Source organism: Thrips palmi, unplaced genomic scaffold, assembly GCF_012932325.1.
Source record: "Thrips palmi isolate BJ-2018 unplaced genomic scaffold, TpBJ-2018v1 HiC_scaffold_12, whole genome shotgun sequence".
NCBI lineage: Eukaryota > Metazoa > Arthropoda > Insecta > Thysanoptera > Thripidae > Thrips > Thrips palmi.
Window position 1 is genome coordinate 11,117,968 of NW_023144623.1, and position 16,927 is coordinate 11,134,894.

At 43.5% G+C, this 16,927-nt stretch overlaps 2 protein-coding genes across 7 annotated transcripts; both read left to right on the top strand.

Moving 5' to 3' along the window:
• The first annotated feature begins 16 nt into the window (after positions 1-16).
• Positions 17-12,522, top strand: LOC117639882 (autophagy-related protein 2 homolog A). Of its 2 annotated transcripts, XM_034375831.1 has the most exons (36): positions 227-334; positions 468-508; positions 898-1,066; positions 1,147-1,290; positions 1,371-1,473; positions 1,558-1,777; positions 1,864-2,046; positions 2,132-2,244; positions 2,334-2,488; positions 2,568-2,780; positions 2,874-3,162; positions 3,237-3,396; positions 3,475-3,629; positions 3,756-3,879; positions 3,961-4,070; positions 4,175-4,358; positions 4,443-4,543; positions 4,631-4,830; positions 4,933-5,086; positions 5,180-5,322; positions 5,406-5,602; positions 5,688-5,838; positions 5,923-6,131; positions 6,215-6,402; positions 6,480-7,126; positions 7,231-7,463; positions 7,553-7,812; positions 7,900-7,996; positions 8,077-8,208; positions 8,284-8,611; positions 8,719-8,989; positions 9,074-9,226; positions 9,299-9,420; positions 9,507-9,661; positions 9,747-9,902; positions 9,978-12,522. In XM_034375831.1, the coding sequence occupies exons 2-36, from the start codon at positions 476-478 to the stop codon at positions 10,203-10,205; spliced, it is 6,480 nt and encodes a 2,159-aa protein (XP_034231722.1). In that variant the 5' UTR covers positions 227-334; positions 468-475; the 3' UTR covers positions 10,206-12,522. The 2 variants fall into 2 exon arrangements, with proteins under 2 accessions (XP_034231721.1, XP_034231722.1); XM_034375830.1 differs by lacking the exon at positions 468-508 and having other exon boundaries at positions 17-334.
• A 71-nt stretch (positions 12,523-12,593) lies between these two features.
• Positions 12,594-16,714, top strand: LOC117640350. 5 transcript variants are annotated; one of them, XM_034376809.1, is made up of 7 exons: positions 12,594-12,680; positions 13,504-13,897; positions 13,976-14,545; positions 14,706-14,893; positions 15,230-15,665; positions 15,732-16,252; positions 16,333-16,714. In XM_034376809.1, exons 2-7 carry the CDS (start codon positions 13,526-13,528, stop codon positions 16,463-16,465), a joined length of 2,220 nt encoding a protein of 739 aa, XP_034232700.1. In that variant the 5' UTR covers positions 12,594-12,680; positions 13,504-13,525; the 3' UTR covers positions 16,466-16,714. The 5 variants fall into 5 exon arrangements, with proteins under 5 accessions (XP_034232700.1, XP_034232695.1, XP_034232696.1 ...); XM_034376804.1 differs by lacking the exon at positions 12,594-12,680 and adding an exon at positions 12,760-12,906 and having other exon boundaries at positions 13,498-13,897; XM_034376805.1 differs by lacking the exon at positions 12,594-12,680 and adding an exon at positions 12,801-12,906.
• Positions 16,715-16,927: the final 213 nt, after the last annotated feature.

Sequence of the window (16,927 nt, forward strand, 5' to 3'; positions counted from 1 at the left end):
GGCCGTGAGGTAACAACGCAAACAAACAAATGACAAATGACGTCGTTCTGTGTTTAGGTTTGCGCATGTTTTGCGAGCTAAAGTTTACAAAGGAAGTGATTCGTCTGAAATGACTATTCCCCTTGCTTCTAGTAGATCGTAATTTCTTGCCATCTCATAGCTGAAAATGCCGTGGTTTCTGCCATGGTCTGAAAACATTAAGAAAACTGCCTGTAGATACTTGCTACAGAGGTATTTAGGACAATTTTTGGAAGAAAAACTGACCTTGGATCAGCTGACAGTAGATCTTTACAATGGAACGGGGACTGTTTCGGACGTTAGCTTGGATGTCCAGGTATGTACCAAATATGCGTCTTAATTTAGGAGTTCGACGAAGCCACTACTGTGACCCATGTTGTTTTTATGAGCCTTGGTTGCACCTTCTCCTTTGTTTACCTTTTCATCTGGCTGCTCATTTCCTTTTTTAGAACCTTTGATGTTGCTTTTTTTAAAGAACGTAGACACCCTTGTATGTTTTCACTCTTAAACTTTCTTACTGCAAATCAATGTACTTCTATTAAGGCCTCTTCATACGCTACAAGTCTCAGAGTCACCTGCGTCTCAGATCCATTGTCTCGGTGTAGGTTTTGAGAGCTTTTCCTTCATTCTTGGTTGAAAATGGCTGCTACCTCAATATTTACTCTATTCCAATATAGCAGTCTTGTTATTGTCAGTAATAATACATTTCAATAAAAGAAAATGGTTACTTAAGAATACAATACATGGCTGAAGATTAAAGCATGAATCCATAAATTAACCGAGCAGTGGCCTTGGTGGCAGAGATTGAATACATGGTTTGTAAATGTGCACATTAGGGAATTTTTTTTTCAAACTTTTTCTTTCAATTCTACTTTTTAGGCTCTCAATGAAATGGGGGAACAACAAAATCTGCCGGTGGAGTTTGTGGATGGATTCATTTCGGAGATCTCAGTTTCTATACCATGGAAGTCCTTGCTCAACGATTCAAGTTTCGTGGAGGTGAAAGGGCTAGCTTTCACAGTGCAACCCAAACAACGAGCCGACAGTGGTAAATAGTAAACCTGCTTATTGTTGTATTCTCACCACTAAAATTACATCCTTTTATGTTGGCCTTTTTGTTTTCTCAAGGGACGTCAATGTTTGAATCCATGTGGAGCTCTATGACAAGTAGCATGCAACTGGCTGAAGAGTGCTTGAAGCAAGGAGGCTCTGATGAGAAAGAAGCAGAACCTCTGGATGGTCTGGAACTATTTGCTCAAACAATTGATTCAAGTAAGTTAGCTGACTTTAATTTGATGACTATATTTCTATTGTATGGACTGTATCTCTATAACATGTGACTTTATTTTCAGTTTTGAGTAGAGTGAAGGTCAAGTTTTATGACACTGTCATTCGCTTAGAACATGTTCCTAAAGATAGCAACTCAGGAGTGGCAGTAGAAGTACGCATTAGGAGGTACGACACCATCTTGCTTTGACCATTAGCCTTTTAAAACATTTCAGTATCAATATGTTATTTTGTCTTTTTTCTCAATTTCAGTATTGACTATTTGGATGAAGCTGGCTCAGATCCCCCAAATGTTCAAGATGTGCAAGCTGTTCCTGGAGAGAATTCAAAAGCATACCACATAGCAGCCTTCACAACGAAAAAGTTCTGTCTTGAGGGTGTAACTATTTATACAGATGAGTTTCCTTCAAAAGCAAGAACTTTTTCAAAATCAGTGATGTCTATGTCAACTGGATCGACCCCTGACTCCAAGGTTTGATAAGTTTTATCATAATATTTGATTCTGAAAGTTCTCCAATTTCTCACAACTACTATGATGTTTTTTGTTTGATTTTATAGAATTCAGAAACTGCTTTTGCAACAGCACCTGCATCCCCTAGTCAAAGCATGATGGGAGTGCTCCCTAACACTCCTGCTCCAAATTTGTCTCTTGAACCTGACCCTATATTGTTTGGAAAATTGGCAGGCCGGCATGAATTAAGAATAAAAATCAAGCAAGGGGATGGTGTAGTTGGTCCAAAGGCAAGTATCTGTTACAGTTTCTTATGTTTTTGAAAATAATACTGGATTTGAACAATTTTATAATTTATATATTTTCATTCTACAGGTCGATTTAGAACTGAACTTGGGATCACTCACAATATTTTCTTCTCCAAGACAACTTCATGTGTTATTAGAACTTATGCATGGGCTTTCTCAACCTGATACTGTAGATACAAGGTATACTTTGTATTGGTTATAATCCTTGTGCCTTCTGTACAGTACCTTTAGTATAAAAAGAATAGTTTGTAATTGGTGTCAATTTTCAGCAATGTTGCCCCACGTAATAGGTGCACAGAAAAGCCCATGGACCCCTCTGATTTCCAGCGAGTGGAGCAAGAGCTGCAGCAGCATGTCCAAGCACTCTCTCCTCTCCAAAGCAAGGGCTTGCAAAATGCACAAGCGTGGTCTTCAGCACCCCTAGGTAAATGGAGTACTTGTTGTTCATTATTGTTCTTTTATTTTGGTCAAGAAAATGTTTATGTGCTTCATTCAATTTTCAGATGAAAGTGATGATGAATTTTTACCTATGAAAACACGAAACTCCAACCTGAGTGACAGTGTTATTTCATCTGCAACCAGCATGGATGCGTCTTTTTCATCATCTGTAAGTGGTGCGACATCCAGCTGCAGTGGCAAAGATGTTCTCAATAGGCTGGCTGGATCTCCCCATCGTTCATCTGTTTCATCTAATCGTCAGAAAAGAAAGCATAAAGGTGTGCCTTGAGCAACAGACATAGTTTGTACTAATACTACGTATAATGGTGCTCATTTAAAGAAAAAATACAACTTATTAAATATTTTTTCAGGAGCTGGTTCTTCTATTGGTGTTGATGTTGACTCATCTGCAGAAGTGAGCCATTTTCAGGTCAGATTAGGAAGTGTTGCTGTCATTCTCTTGCATGAGGATGTTCTGACTCTCTCTGTGGACCTTGATGGCACATCTCTTGCACGATCCACAGTTTATCAAATGAAAGCCCTGGCCAATGATTTCTTTGACAAGTTGGGCCTATTTTCTGTGTCTGCTATGGGAGGAGCCCAAGCATTTGAGGAGGCTCGAGGTGTATTTTTGAAAGCTGTGCCACGTAATCACATCAGGTAGGTTTTCATTCACTTGCTTCCTTGTATTATACAAATATCTCCTCTATTTATTTTTTTAAAATATTTTTCAGGCTGTTGTCAACTGCTCTTATTTTAGAGGGTCGTGAGAAAACCACCTTACACACAAGCTCCCTCACTGGTCAGGTCACCTCAGCAAGTATGGAAATTCTGGAATGTCTTATAGAAAAAAATACACCATCTCAGGACTACACTAATGCAGAATATGTTGAGGTAAACTTTAAAATAAGCAATTTGTAAAAAATTATTTTACTTTTTCCTGAATACTTTCATATTGATTGAATTTTACAGCTTCTTAAGTTTATAAATGGGCCAGATTCTGAGACTAGTGGTGCTGCCCCTTATGTACAACGCAATGTGCCGAATTTCAAATTGAATTTTCAATATACTGAAAGGCTTACCAGTGGGCCTTCAAGGAACTATGCACAACCTAGAACTGAAATTAGGTAAAGTATTTTATTTTCTAAATTATGTGTATATGCTTGCACTAAAATCAGGTCTATTGTCATATGATTGCTTACTTTTTAAAACTGACTTTTATGGTTGTAATTCTGTATTTCTGTTTTCTTCAGCATTGTGTTAGAACCTTGTTTGTCGGAACTAGATGTTTCCATAGTTGATAGGATCACAGCTGTTCTAAATCCTGAACCAATGTGTTGTAGAGGTAACAACAAAGGATTGAATACAGGCTTGTGGGTATGTAAAGTTAATTAAATATTTTCAGGTTCACTGTAAGTTCAACTTTTCTTTTGTTGTAACGAAATTGTTATCTTTTAGGACTGTAAAGGAGCCTCAAGCTTAACAGATGCACTAGACAACAGGTCTCAGACTGACGGAGGGAAGGTAGAGCTTAAAGTCCATGCATCATTCATAGTTGTTAAACTTAGGTAAGGCCTTGAGGTTTCAAAAGTTTTAATTTCTCAGCATAACATGGCAGTTAGATGTATTATTATCATTTCCTAAACATTTTGTTGGGACTTTTCTATATTAGATTTCCTACCCCGGATTTGAGGCCAATTCATGATATGGACCGTCCTCCATGGTGGAAAAGATGTGTAAGAGAAGACTTCCTTCTTTTGAATATGTCTGATGCTACATTCCAGACAGCATTTAATAGTCGAGATGTATGTTCAACCTATGAAATACAATTTAGAGATGTGCATGGTTTATTTCAAGTAAGTATTCTCATTCATTTTATTCTAAATCTTGGTAAAAAAAATTGTTACATTTTTAGTCATGTGTATTTTATTTACTTGAAGGAAGGAGATTCCGAAAACCCTGTTTCTATTCTCCATGCCCATGCTGATGAAAAGAGTGGACAGTCTTTACCTAATAATGGGGAGGGTTTTGGATGGCCAAGGTAAATTGATGTGTTCCAGTTCAGTCACTTCTGTATTTTGAAGTATCTTTATCAAAGTTTCAATGCATCTGATTACCAATTTTACAGGCTAGTAGTACGCTGTTATCCAACTCAACTTCTTGGAGACTTGGATGAATTTCCTTCAGTTCATCCTGAGGAGTCGATCAGTTATTCTTCTATTGATCTTCTTAGTAATGCTGCATTCAAAGAGCCATCTCCCTTCAGTTCAAAGCGGGTTGTTCATGAAAGTGACACACCTCATGGGAAAACATCTTGCCCCACACAAGGTCTCTAGACTTCAAAAAACACAGACTTATGGTATTTGTTGGCCTTTTTTTAAAACCCAATGTATAATGTCTCCTTATTTTTTTCCTTTCAAATATTTGTAGATGGTGAAGAACTTATTATTCCGGGCAATCAAAAAGAAATGAACGATTTCATAAACTATGCAACCCGTAGCAGTCAGCTTCAGTTTGAAATCCATCTCCCTTGTGCAACTGTTCAGTTTCCTTCAAAGCATATGTATGAACTAGTATACAACAGGTAAGCTGAAACTTGCATTATGTTCCAAGTAAGAAATTTATTTTTCGTGCAAGCTGATGTTGATGATGAACACTCTGTTTATTTCAATTTCAGAATCAGCACAGATTTATTGCTTTGGTCACCATCTGCACCAAAACCTAAGGGTGTTGTCCCTACTGTAGTACAGGACTTGTCATCCTTCCCCAATTTTTCACCCTATCCTGGCTTTTCGATGTGCAAATCTGGCATTCAGTATGGTACGTTTCAGCTGATACTTTTCTTCTGTAAATGTCTGTTACACTTTCTACAAAAATTATTAAGTTTTTATTGACTGTTTCAGATTCTGATTCTGATTCCATTGATGATGCAGACAATGAAACAGGAATGTATTATTCTGTTTATGACACCCGACATAAACCAAAGAGTATGCGCCCAAATACTGGTAGTTCAAGAGATGGTGCCTCTTGTGGACAAAGTCAAGCCTCTGTCTCAGTATCTGTTGGTCAGGGTGTTTTTTCCATATTTACTCCGGTTCGGGTAGGCAAATCTTTGCATGAGATGTTAAAGAAGTTCGTAAAACACCCAACCTTTTTTTTTTTACTAAAATCCTATTTTATTGTAGGACTCTCTTGGTAATGTCATACCAGGACAGCAAGGAGAATTACTGGTTCAACTTGATGAAGGCAATATGTTCCTAGTTTCTCAATTTCGTGGTTGTCCTAAACTGGGATATGTGTGTGTTCAAGTGAACCATGCAGCTGTTTTCCACAATGGTATCAAACCTACAGTTTTGCTGTCTATCAGGATTTTTTTTTTTTTTTTTGGAAGGTATCATATTTACGCTTTCTCTCTAACAGGTATTGCCCCAGCTCCTACAACTTGTCCAACTCTTCACCCTGTTGGAGTGGCTCCTGGGGCCCATCTCTTTCCCACCATGTATCGTTCAGAAAAAGGTGTTTTGAGCGCCACAAGTAGTCATTCCATTGGAACTGGCAGCAAGAACAGTTTAGATATGATCACCGTTGCTTTACGAATTCAGGTTGAGGAGGGAAGCCATAATCTCAAGGTAGAAAGACAGTTTCATGGAGTCAGTTTTAAGTTTCCCTAATTTTTCATAATACATTACAATACATTTTTCTATTCCATCAGACTTTTAGAGTAGCTGTTGGTATAAGAGGTACAACTCTTCACCATAAGATGAGTACATCAGGTCATAGCTGGTTTAAACAGTTAACTGACTATTTTGATGTCTTGGATTATCCTGTGGCTGGTTATGAGCGTCCTTGTGTTATCACAGAATTACACCTGCATTTTTGGGATTGTGCTATTGATTACAGGTAATGTCTCACTTTTGTTTTATCATCTTTGACACATTCAATAGCAAGGTTTTTAATTCATTTATTTTGTTTAATAGGCCAATCTATTTACCACTGAAGTCGATGCTTACACTTGGAACCCTTAGCATTTCAAGCAACATAGCAGCTCAAACTAAAACCTCAACCTTAAGATTCATGGCTGAAGATGCATGTTTGCTTCTGGCTGAAAAATTAAGTAGCAATGCGGGTGGCACAGATTTATGCAGAGATTATGTGTGTGTAATAGATCTTGGACTATTTGAGTTATCATTACGGTTGAGTGACAAGGCAAACGGATCAAGCCCCAGAGTTGACCTCAGAGCTTCCAACAACATGCTGCATATTAGAACCTGCCCTGACTCAGCTCGTGCATTGACAGATTTACTGTCATACTTTTCTGGGGATGGAGATTTAAGTCAACAATTAGACTCTGAGCCAACCAGTTACAGTAGTAGCAATAGACCCTGGGGAAGTGAATCTTTCTCAAGCAGCAAAACTAATTCGAGCAGTGCCACCGTTCGGGAAGCCACCCCTGCTAGTCCAGCTCGTTCTCATAGTCGCAGTGAGCGAGAAACTTTGATTCAGCTTGATGGAGCTGATTTATCTGCTCAACCAACCCTCTCAGCAAAACAGGTTCATCATGTTCACTCGTTGATGGAAGAGGCCATGCTGGACACCAATGCACCCACTGTTTCAAATGCTTCAGGCAAGTAGCACTGGTTGGCACATTCCTTTTTAAACAGGAATGTTTTGGAAATAGAGGTTTTGCTTTTAGAACAGGAGACTAATAAAATTTCTTATCCCTTGCAGCCGTACCTCACTCTCATAAAAATAATGATGCTGTTGAGGTATTCTATTTCCCTGACGAATCCCAAAAGACAAAATCAAATGAAAAGTCAGATGGAATCAATGATGACAGTAGTGGTAGTGTGACTTTGGATCATCCAGAAATGAATGAAGCAGTAGCGGTGGAGGAGGATACAGAAGATGATTGGGATGATGAGTTCTGTATCCTAGAAGAAGTAACTGGGGCTGGGATTCCGGTAAGCATTTCTTTAACATTGCATAGCATGCATTACAAAGACCATAATAAATGTACATATGACCTCATCACTTTGTTATTCTCTTTCAGCCAAAAAGTGGACTTCCTGAGATTCGTGCTCTCATTCCTGAGCGTATTCAAGTGTTGGATAATCACTTTGCCATACCACATGGCAAAGCAGACCTCCTGAAACCCCCTAAACATTATCCAGTGCCAGTGATGCGATACACACTCCGAGAGATGAGTGTGGTGTGGCATATGTATGGTGGAAATGATTTTGGACCTTCCAAATGTTCCCCTCCCACTCAAGTAGCAAAGAAGAGGGTTCATATTTATGATGGACCTGAAAGGTAATTTCCATTTCTCTTTAAAATTTTCCCCTCAATGTGAACTGATTTGTTTTAAATGTGTATCTCTTTTAATGTTCTTTCCATTAGAAACAGTACTTCTCAGCCGACATCTCGTTCTCAGGGTAGCTCAGCTAATGAAATAGGAGTGGGCATTGTTGCCTTTTCAAAGAATAATCCACAGGAGGTCAGCTCATACCTTTATTATTATTATAAGAACCAAAGTTCTCATCTCAGTTTTACCAAAATATTATTATTAATTAACAGGTGCGATTTAGTGCAAGTAATTCAAATCGGAGTGTTCCAATTAAGTCCTGTCCAACCACTCCAATGACTTGGCAAGCTATGGGGGGTCCTGGTCGTAAACATGACACTCTGATGGAGCTACAGCTGAATAAGGTGAGTTATTTTTGTGACTTGTAAACTACATGTGTTCAAGAAGTTAGCGTCTAAATATAATCAATTCCATTCTAGGTTCGTTTCCAACATGAGGTGTACCCAGAAAATACTACTGAAGCATCTCGTCAAGTTCTTCTCATTCATGAAATAGAAGTGAGAGACCTATTGGCATCCAGCGAAATCAACAAATTTCTTTACCAATACTCCAGTGAGACAAGACCGAAGCAGTCACATGCCAATATGTTGGTTTTGAAAGCTCTTCATATTCGGCCTGATCCAAAGCTAATAGCTCAAGAATGCTGCCTTAAAGTTTCACTGCTGCCTCTGCGACTTAACATTGACCAGGATTCGCTGCTGTTTTTGTACAACTTTTTCTCAGAAATTTCTGGTAACCCTGATGAAGGCAAGGCAAAATTTCACTTTAATGACTTAGCTAACAGTTTTACCATCCAGGCTTTTGGAACTGTATGTTATTATATCTTAAATGTAATCTATTGTATATTGTTGCAGAGGAAGATGGAAACCAATGTAGCACACCTCGTCTGGCTACACCAACTCATCAGCATTCCCATCAACCACCTGTGATGACTGTGAATATCAATGATGGACACAGCATTATTTTACCTACAGACCAGTCAACATTTTTGATACAGCTTGAAGAAACTGATGCACTTGCTGGTTTGAAGGATGGAAATATGGTTTCTCATCAGACCTCTAGTCTTGATTCTGCACAAGCAGATAGTGCAGACAACCAGCCTCCACCACCACCCATTTACTTCAGGTACTGTGTTATTTATTACTTAGCTTAACCCTGCGCTGCATTTAGAATCAATACCATGATCCAGTTACATATTTGTTTGGACAGGAGTTTCACCTTTGCCCCAGAAGTGCCTATCCGATTAGATTATCAAGGAAAACACGTAGATATGACACATGGTCCTCTAGCTGGTCTACTCATGGGACTAGGTCAACTGAGTAATTCTGAGCTGAAATTAAAACGTCTTTCCCACCGTCATGGGTATGTATTTGAGTTTCGTTGAATTTTGCATCAAATATCACTACAGTTGATTATATTCCTTTTTTCCCTCAGCCTCCTAGGTTTTGACAAGCTTATGACCTATGCTTTACTGGAGTGGTTGCAAGATATAAAGAAAAATCAGCTACCCAGCCTTTTAGGAGGTGTTGGACCAATGCATTCTCTCGTGCAATTGTGTCAGTGTTAATCTCTTCCTTTTTCTCTCCATTTTATCTCCACAAATAGTTACAGTTACTCAAAGCTTAATTTTAATTTTTTTCAGTTCAAGGAATACGAGACCTCTTTTGGCTGCCTATTGAACAATACCAAAAAGATGGTCGTATTGTGCGTGGTCTTCAGCGAGGTGCCAATTCATTTACTACATCAACAGCTATGGCTGCTTTGGAACTTACTGGCCGATTGGTTCAGGCTATTCAGGTAAATTCTGCTAAGAATAAGATCCTGATACTGAACTATTTATCATTCATTACAACCACTAAAATTTTACCTCTTTTCTTTCCAGTGCACCGCTGAAACAGCGTATGACATGCTTTCTCCTGGCCCAAGTGTCCGGCACAGAGCTGTTGCAGGGAAAGGCAAGGGCCAGAGGAGAAAACGCAACAACCAGCCACTTGACATCCGAGAAGGGATGCATAATGCGTATAATGTTGTAAAAGAGGTGAGACTACATTTTTACCATGGTCAAAAGTCATTTAAAATAAGGTTGTTATTCTAAAATAATGTCTCTTTTCAGGGTATAAGTGAAACTGCTGAAAATGTAGTGAGGGTTGCCAGTGAAGAACATGAGCAAAAGGGTATGACAGGTGCAGTGGGTGGAGTGCTGCGCCAAATTCCAGGTTTGGCTGTGAAACCTGCCATATTTGTGTGTGAAGCTACCCACAATGTTATTGGTGGAATGCGAAGCCAGCTAAAACCTGACACTCGTCGAGAGGCAGTTGAAAAGTGGAGATCTGTTGAATAAATGACATCTCTCTTAAATGTTCGTTTTAAAAGGGTTCAGGTACTACCGAGTTTTTTGAAAAATTATAGACAAGAAAATACATTGTAACAAATGTAACATCATTCAGCGTGTATTCTGTGTAAAATGATTATTAATTTCACGATTAGCTCTCTACTTGTGAAGCAGCAATCGCAAAAGAGATCAATGATATGGTCTTCTTCAGATATTTTCGTCCAGGAATGTGAATGTTCTGTTTGTTGAACAGTTACTGACATTTATGTTCACTTACAATTTCACAATGTCTTTTGAATTTCGATTTTTAACTAGACTAGAAATAGTTTGATACTATCCTTTATTCTCTTCTTGCATGTTATCTCATGTTTTCATCTTCTTCTACAAAAGGCTTGGTGTAAACTTTATTGTATCTTATTCTTTTTCTTGAGTAGTTTTTGCAATGTTGAGTACCACACATTGCAAGACACCTCAAGTTATTCTGACTGCTATTGCAAATAAAAAACAAGTGCTTAGCAACTGAAGCATCATGTCATCGTTACGGTAGCTTATAACTATAGCCTTTTCCGGGGACAGTAGGATAATTTTATTGTCTGTATTTTCCTATGCTTTTTGACATTGCAATATGATGTCCCATGATTTGAATTGTTCTAATAGTGTGACCACTCCTGCCTGCATGAAATTTTTCATTCAAGCTCAATTCCTTTAAGAATTTCTTGTTCCACTTTTGATAGTGTTTTTTCTCAGCTCTTTACATTTGAACTGTGTGAAAGAAATGAGCTAGATAAGGGGATGTGACTCAAGTGTTCCTCCTTTACAACTGTAAAAGTGACTCAAATATTTTGATTATTTGAGTTATGTCCTGTGTCCACATTTCTGTAAGTTATAACTAATTGAAATGCTTGCATTTCACAAAATGGAGAGAGACAGAAAATACTGTATCCAATTCATAATAATTTGTTTTAAGCTCTGGAAAAGAAAATTCCTATAAACAGTGTCTTGTCTTCCACACCTTCCTTCTTTAGTTTGCAATAATAGGGAGTAGTGATGTGAGTTCTGCAATAATGCAGACAATCAAGCTAGTTCTGATTGGTGGAATGTGTCGCTTTGGATAGCGGTGTTATCAATTTTATCTTTCTGACCCATCCACGTTTGATGGAGTACACGATTGTGAAGTGAAATAAGTCCATTTTGACGATGGCAAACAATCTTTAAGAGTGGGATGCAATTTCTTGTGAAAAATATGTGATATGTGTTTTCTCCTGTATGGCAGGTGAGAAGATTGAAAGTTATTTATGTTGAATTCCATTTGTAGCTACTGGTTTTGAACTTTGCTGTGAGTTTTGTTATTGTTATGTGATATCTGTATATATTCTACTTCATTACATGAATGTTACTGTTAGCTAGTACTGTGTATGCAAATGGAAGTCAGGCAAGTCTTATTGTATTAGCCTTACATGTTAGCTTTGCTTTTTGCTCTTTAACTGTAAGTGTTTTAATTGCTTTTTCACCTGTCAAATAATCCTGTTTGTGAATGGCATCAAAGTCTTTATTTCAATTAAATTTGTCATACTAAAGTGCCATTCTAAAGTTTTGAAAATAAATTAATTTTTGTTCATTGAGATGTTAAGCTTTTTATAATAATAATTATGTGTGTGGAGATGTTTTTACAATAAGGGTGTTTGAGAATATTTTGAATTTATAAAATTTGTTCAATGAGAAGTGAAGTAATGTACTGCAGTTTTCAACATATCATGTGATGGATTTTGGCTTTGTCTCCAAATCATGTGAACTTGTCTGTTTTGGACTGTTGGCTTGATTGCTATTTCCTCAAATAATTTTGTCATTCTTAGGTACTTATGGTGATCACACAAACTTTACAAACCCTGAGAAACAAAATTACAGTTATTGCACAATAATTATCTGTTAACAAATCTATGGAGATTAAGACTGTATCACTGTTTTTTATACTCTGTATTTGTTCTATGCATTGATTTAACCGCTCTGAAAAATAAAAGATATTTATTTAGCTGTGAAGATGTTAGAGAAATTTTAATTCAAGTGGTGCCGCTTCCAAATTCTCTTTGGATTAAACAAGAGCAAACTAGGAATTTTCTATCCTGTACAGAATCATAGCAATCTTTTTTTTTTTTCTTGTGATTGATCATGACACAAGAGTTGAATATTTGCCTATGAACCTTTGAATCAAATTATGCATTTTGAGTGTTCAATTTTGTAAATCTTCAGTCAAATATGGTGCTCTTAGGTACTAAAGGTTATTTTTGTAGCGCTGTTTATTCACTCGTTGAATAAATGATTAAACTGACCTGTCGTCTATTTTTCTTACTTTTCTACCACACCATCCTCATCCACCGGACACACTTGTTGGCGAGCCAATGAACGCACAGATGCGTCGAGAGACAGCCGCTGGGTGACAAACAAACCAAAGACAACCAACGAAACAGCTAAAAAGGCAATTTCAAGGTTGGAACGCATGCAAAAAGCACCACAAAAGAGCCCGAAACTATTTTTTAGAAAACAACAACAACAACTAAGAACGAAGGTATCGTTTCCGCTTTTGAGATTTCTTCATACTTTTCTCCGTTTTGTGGTTGGTACGGCCGAATCTCGCAACTGGCAACACTGCAAAAGCCGTGTGAGCCAAAAGTTTCACGCAACGCAACAGTTGAGACGGAATCATGGAGAATAAGTAAGTTGAATAATATTTATCTATACTTGCCAACTGCTGTTGCCGATGACTTGAAAGAAACTGCTGTCAAAACTGCTGTTGCTGTCCGGCACGAACTTTTCTAAATCAACTGCTTGAAAGGGCCTCACTACCCGGCACACGGCGTGTGGGGAAAGGCTACGATGAACGTTCGCCATTGTCTGCGAGCTAGATTCTGTAAATAGAGAAAGTTTGATGGAATGTGCGTCGGTGAGATTATGACCGCCAAGCGCATGCCTCTGCCTGTCTGTGTTTCAGAGGTTAGTTTTTGTGTTGTTGTTGTTGTTAGTCGCCGTTTTGTTTACGCTCTCCCTGTGAGCCGGTGAGCCGCCCCCTCCCCTTTCCGTCCGCCCCCTTCCCCCTATTCTTCGCACTCCTCGTCCTGTTCGAGGAAGAAAGTGATAGCGTCCTCTGGAGGCGCCGCGCCGCGTCGGTGCCGTCGGTCGGTACCCCGCGCGGTTTCTTTGAGGATTGCAAAGCGATACAGGGGGTTTTGGCTCGGGGCCGAAGTATCCCCTCCTCCCCCTTCCAGCCCCGAGGCCTTGACGTGTCATGTGATGTGCATCGTCTCAGTTGCAGCTTCGTGCAAGCCACGCAAGCCATGTCTCCGCGGGGCCCTCAGCCTTTGCCTCTGCCGCCACCGCCGGTGTACCTGAAACCGTGGCGGCCGCGGGTCCCGGTCACCAGGCCGCTGCAGTACCTCAAGGTGGACGCGCTCAAGTCGCAGGTGAATGCTTCCCTCGACGCGCGGGTGGCGCCCTTCGTGGCGCAGACCAGCGCGCCGACCGTGGAGCGCTCCAAGGCCCAGGTCGCGAACGCCTCCGTCCTGAGCGCGATGAAGGACGCCCTCCGCCAGGTGATGGCCGACGTGGTGCAGAACGCCATGCCCCTCGTAGAGCAAGTCATTGACCAGGCCAGCGTGGAAGCGGGCAAGTACCTGGCGGAGGACGACGCCAAGTTAACTGCCGAACAGGTCAGTAACCAGGGGTGCAGCACTCGGAAGTAGACTCAATTAAACTGGCAGGGTAGTAAGTGTACCGCTTTGATTCAGTCTCTATCGTTCGTCGAGACCTCGTTCCGGCCCAAGGTGATGTCCGTGCTGGACGCGGCGGTGGCCTCGCCGAAGACCAACCAGCTGGTGCAGTCGTCCATCGAGAAGGCCGTGGAGGACGCGCTGACGGACACTCAGTCCGAGGTGGTGTCCACCCTGTCGCACTGGGCGCTGCACCGCACCGTCGAGACCATGCTGCTGACGGAGGTCTTCCCCGCCATGACGCGCACGGTCCTGGACACCTTCATTCAGCGCGCCCAGAAGCTGGTTCGCGTCGGCGGTCTAGTCCCCGCCGGGACGACGGATTCTCGCACCGTGACGCGTGTCACCGCGTTGGAGGTGGCGGCGGAGACCATGCAGCGCTGTCTGCGCCTAGGGCCTCCGCCTGTGCCCGTGCCCGTGCCCGTCGTGCCGCCGCCCACGCCGTCCACGCCCCTGTCCTCGCTCGCGGCCTTGCCGGCCTTGCCCGCGGCGTCGTCGCCGGCGCCGCTGCTGCCCAGCACGGTGCCACAGCAGGCCAAGAAGATAGCCATACCTATCCGGGCTCCACCGCCCCCCTTCCCCTTCACTGTAAGTTGCGCACGGCTCCGGAGTGCACCGCATGGCAGTGTAGTGGCATGGCGCCTGCAGACGCGGGGGTAGGCCGGCCCGCAACGCACACGTGCGTGCGCTTGCGGATGTTGCCTGGCTTCTCAAATACTTAATCATTGCCTGTGTTTTTTCTCCGCAGCGTTCGAGGCCAGGCGTGTTGCGGCCACAGTGTAGGCCCAAGCCGCAGCTGGACGCGCTGCCGGACGACGTGCTGCTGGAGGTGCTGCGGTGCGTCGAGCCCACCGAGATCCTGCAGTGCGCGCTCGTCAACCGGCGCTGGTTCAGGCTGAGTCGCAGCGACGCGCTGTGGCGCCGCAAAGAGATCAGGTGGGCCTGCTGCCGGCCTGCTGCCGGAAGACCGGCACATGCGGGCAAAACTGTGGACGCGTTTTGAGCTCTGCTTATAAAAACTCGAACTGAGCGTAAGACCTCACCAATGGATTCCTCGTTCGGAGAGCAATCCCATTGGTGGGGTCACACGTTCGGTTGGAGTCCCATTTAGCGACTCCGGAGCTCCAAACGCGTCAGGAGTTTTGACTGCTTCCACCGGTCTTTAGGCCCACTGTGCGGGGATACTCCACGCGTGGGGCGCGGAGTATCGCGTGGCTCATCTCTCTTGATAGAACTGCCTCCGAAGAATGAACGGACTTCGGGGCGTTTCAGGTACGACCCCTCCTCGCGGGCGGCGTTCGCGGCCGTGCTGCGCTGCGCCCCCGCGCTGCGCATGGTGGACTGCGAGGCCATGACGGCCACGGCGGGCTGCGGCGAGCACGCCTCGTCCTCGTCGCCCGGCTCCATGTCGGACCACGACCTGTTGCGACTGCTGCACTCGCCCTGCCGCATCAACGGCCTGCGCCTGCCCGCCGCGCTGGCCAGCGCGCCCTCCCTGGTCGTCTCCGTGCTGGAGAAGCACAAGGACACCCTGGCGCAGCTGCACCTGGTGTCCAAGCCCGGCCAGGGCGACCCCTGCGACCTGAGCGCGCTGCTCCACGCCGTGGACCACCTGCCGCACCTCTGGAAGCTCACCCTCGCGGGGCCCTTCAACCTGGAGTACACCTTCGGGCCGAGGATGATGGGGGCGCCGAGGCGGAAGCTACTGGTACGTACTCTGCGTTGCGAGTTAGCTCGCTGCCCGCGCAGTCCGCCTGACCCGCTTTGCTTGCAGAGCTTGGACCTGTCGCAGTACTCGTCCACGTCGCCGCACACGGCCTGCAGCCTCATCGACGCGTACTCGGTCACGCTGTGCTCCGTGGCGCTGCCGCCGAGCGCCGGCGCCAAGGAGCTCGGGTGCCTGAAGGCGTGCTTGAAGCTGAGCAGCCTGACGGCGGCCGCGGACGTGCTGTCGCAGCTGAGCGTGCTGCCGCCGGTCTCCAGCCTCACCGTGACGGCGCCGCGGCGCAGTCCCCTCGTAGGATTCGGCTTCGGGTGCCTCCCGGAGAAGGCCGCTGCCGCCGGCAAGCTGCTGCACCTGACGCTGGACGGCGTGCCCGTGGCCTGCGACATCCCCGTCGTGGTGCGCCAGGCCATCGGCTCCGTCAGCATCCTGACCCTGAGGCGCGTCGACATGGAGGGCCACGTTCGCTTCGTGGGCCAGATGCCCAGCCTGGAGCACATCGTGTTCGACGGGGTGGAGGACCTGTCCGACAAGCACCTGCGCCAGCTCGCCGAGTCCAAGCCCCACCTCAGGTACGTCACCTTGTTGTTCGGGCCCACGGGCGTGCGTTTGTTCAATTGGTCCCGCTGTCTCACCGCCTGCCTCTCCGCAGGAGCCTCTACGTGCTGCGGTCGCTGCGCTGCTCCGAAGACGTCTGCTGGGCGCCCGTCGCTCGCTACATGGAGGCCGCCTGGCCCCGGGCAGACATCCACCTCGACCTGCAGTGCAGCTGCAAGACGCAGTGATGGCGCGGGGGCCCGCTGGTTGAGACAAGACTCATTTTCAAGAATTTGCCTCGTGCAAAGTCAATGTCAATGTGTCATTATGATTTAAGTTAGAAATGTGTGATGATGTTTTTAAATAATATCCCTATCTTTGTTAAGGCGTCCCTGTTATGACGCCTTTAAATTAAGTTTAAGTTAGGTAGCGTCAAATATCAGAGTATTCTTTTATAATTACTCTTGCATCCCTCAATAAATATTTTTGTACTTTCATTTGGTGCTCTTTGATTCCTTTCCCTTTGTTGGTCAACATACTTGAGTTGTACTCACGTACTATCTCGACTAGTACATGAACAAATTCGACTGAAAAACTTGTCGATTGATTAATCATACGAATAATCTCACTCAAGCCCTAAGTGCAAGTGGCATCAATTTCTCGACACACATTTTAAAATGAAGCTCTTATTGAGTTCCGGTTTTCCAGGT

Coding starts and splice junctions, on each gene's coding strand:
- LOC117639882 (XM_034375830.1), top strand. CDS start 167: ATGCCGTGGTTTCTGCCATGGTCTGAAAACATTAAGAAAACTGCCTGT. Junction 1,778..1,863: donor GATCGACCCCTGACTCCAAG/GTTTGATAAGTT, acceptor TTGATTTTATAG/AATTCAGAAACTGCTTTTGC. Junction 7,997..8,076: donor CAAAGAATAATCCACAGGAG/GTCAGCTCATAC, acceptor ATTAATTAACAG/GTGCGATTTAGTGCAAGTAA.
- LOC117640350 (XM_034376804.1), top strand. Junction 14,894..15,229: donor TGGCGCCGCAAAGAGATCAG/GTGGGCCTGCTG, acceptor GGGGCGTTTCAG/GTACGACCCCTCCTCGCGGG. Junction 16,253..16,332: donor GAGTCCAAGCCCCACCTCAG/GTACGTCACCTT, acceptor GCCTCTCCGCAG/GAGCCTCTACGTGCTGCGGT.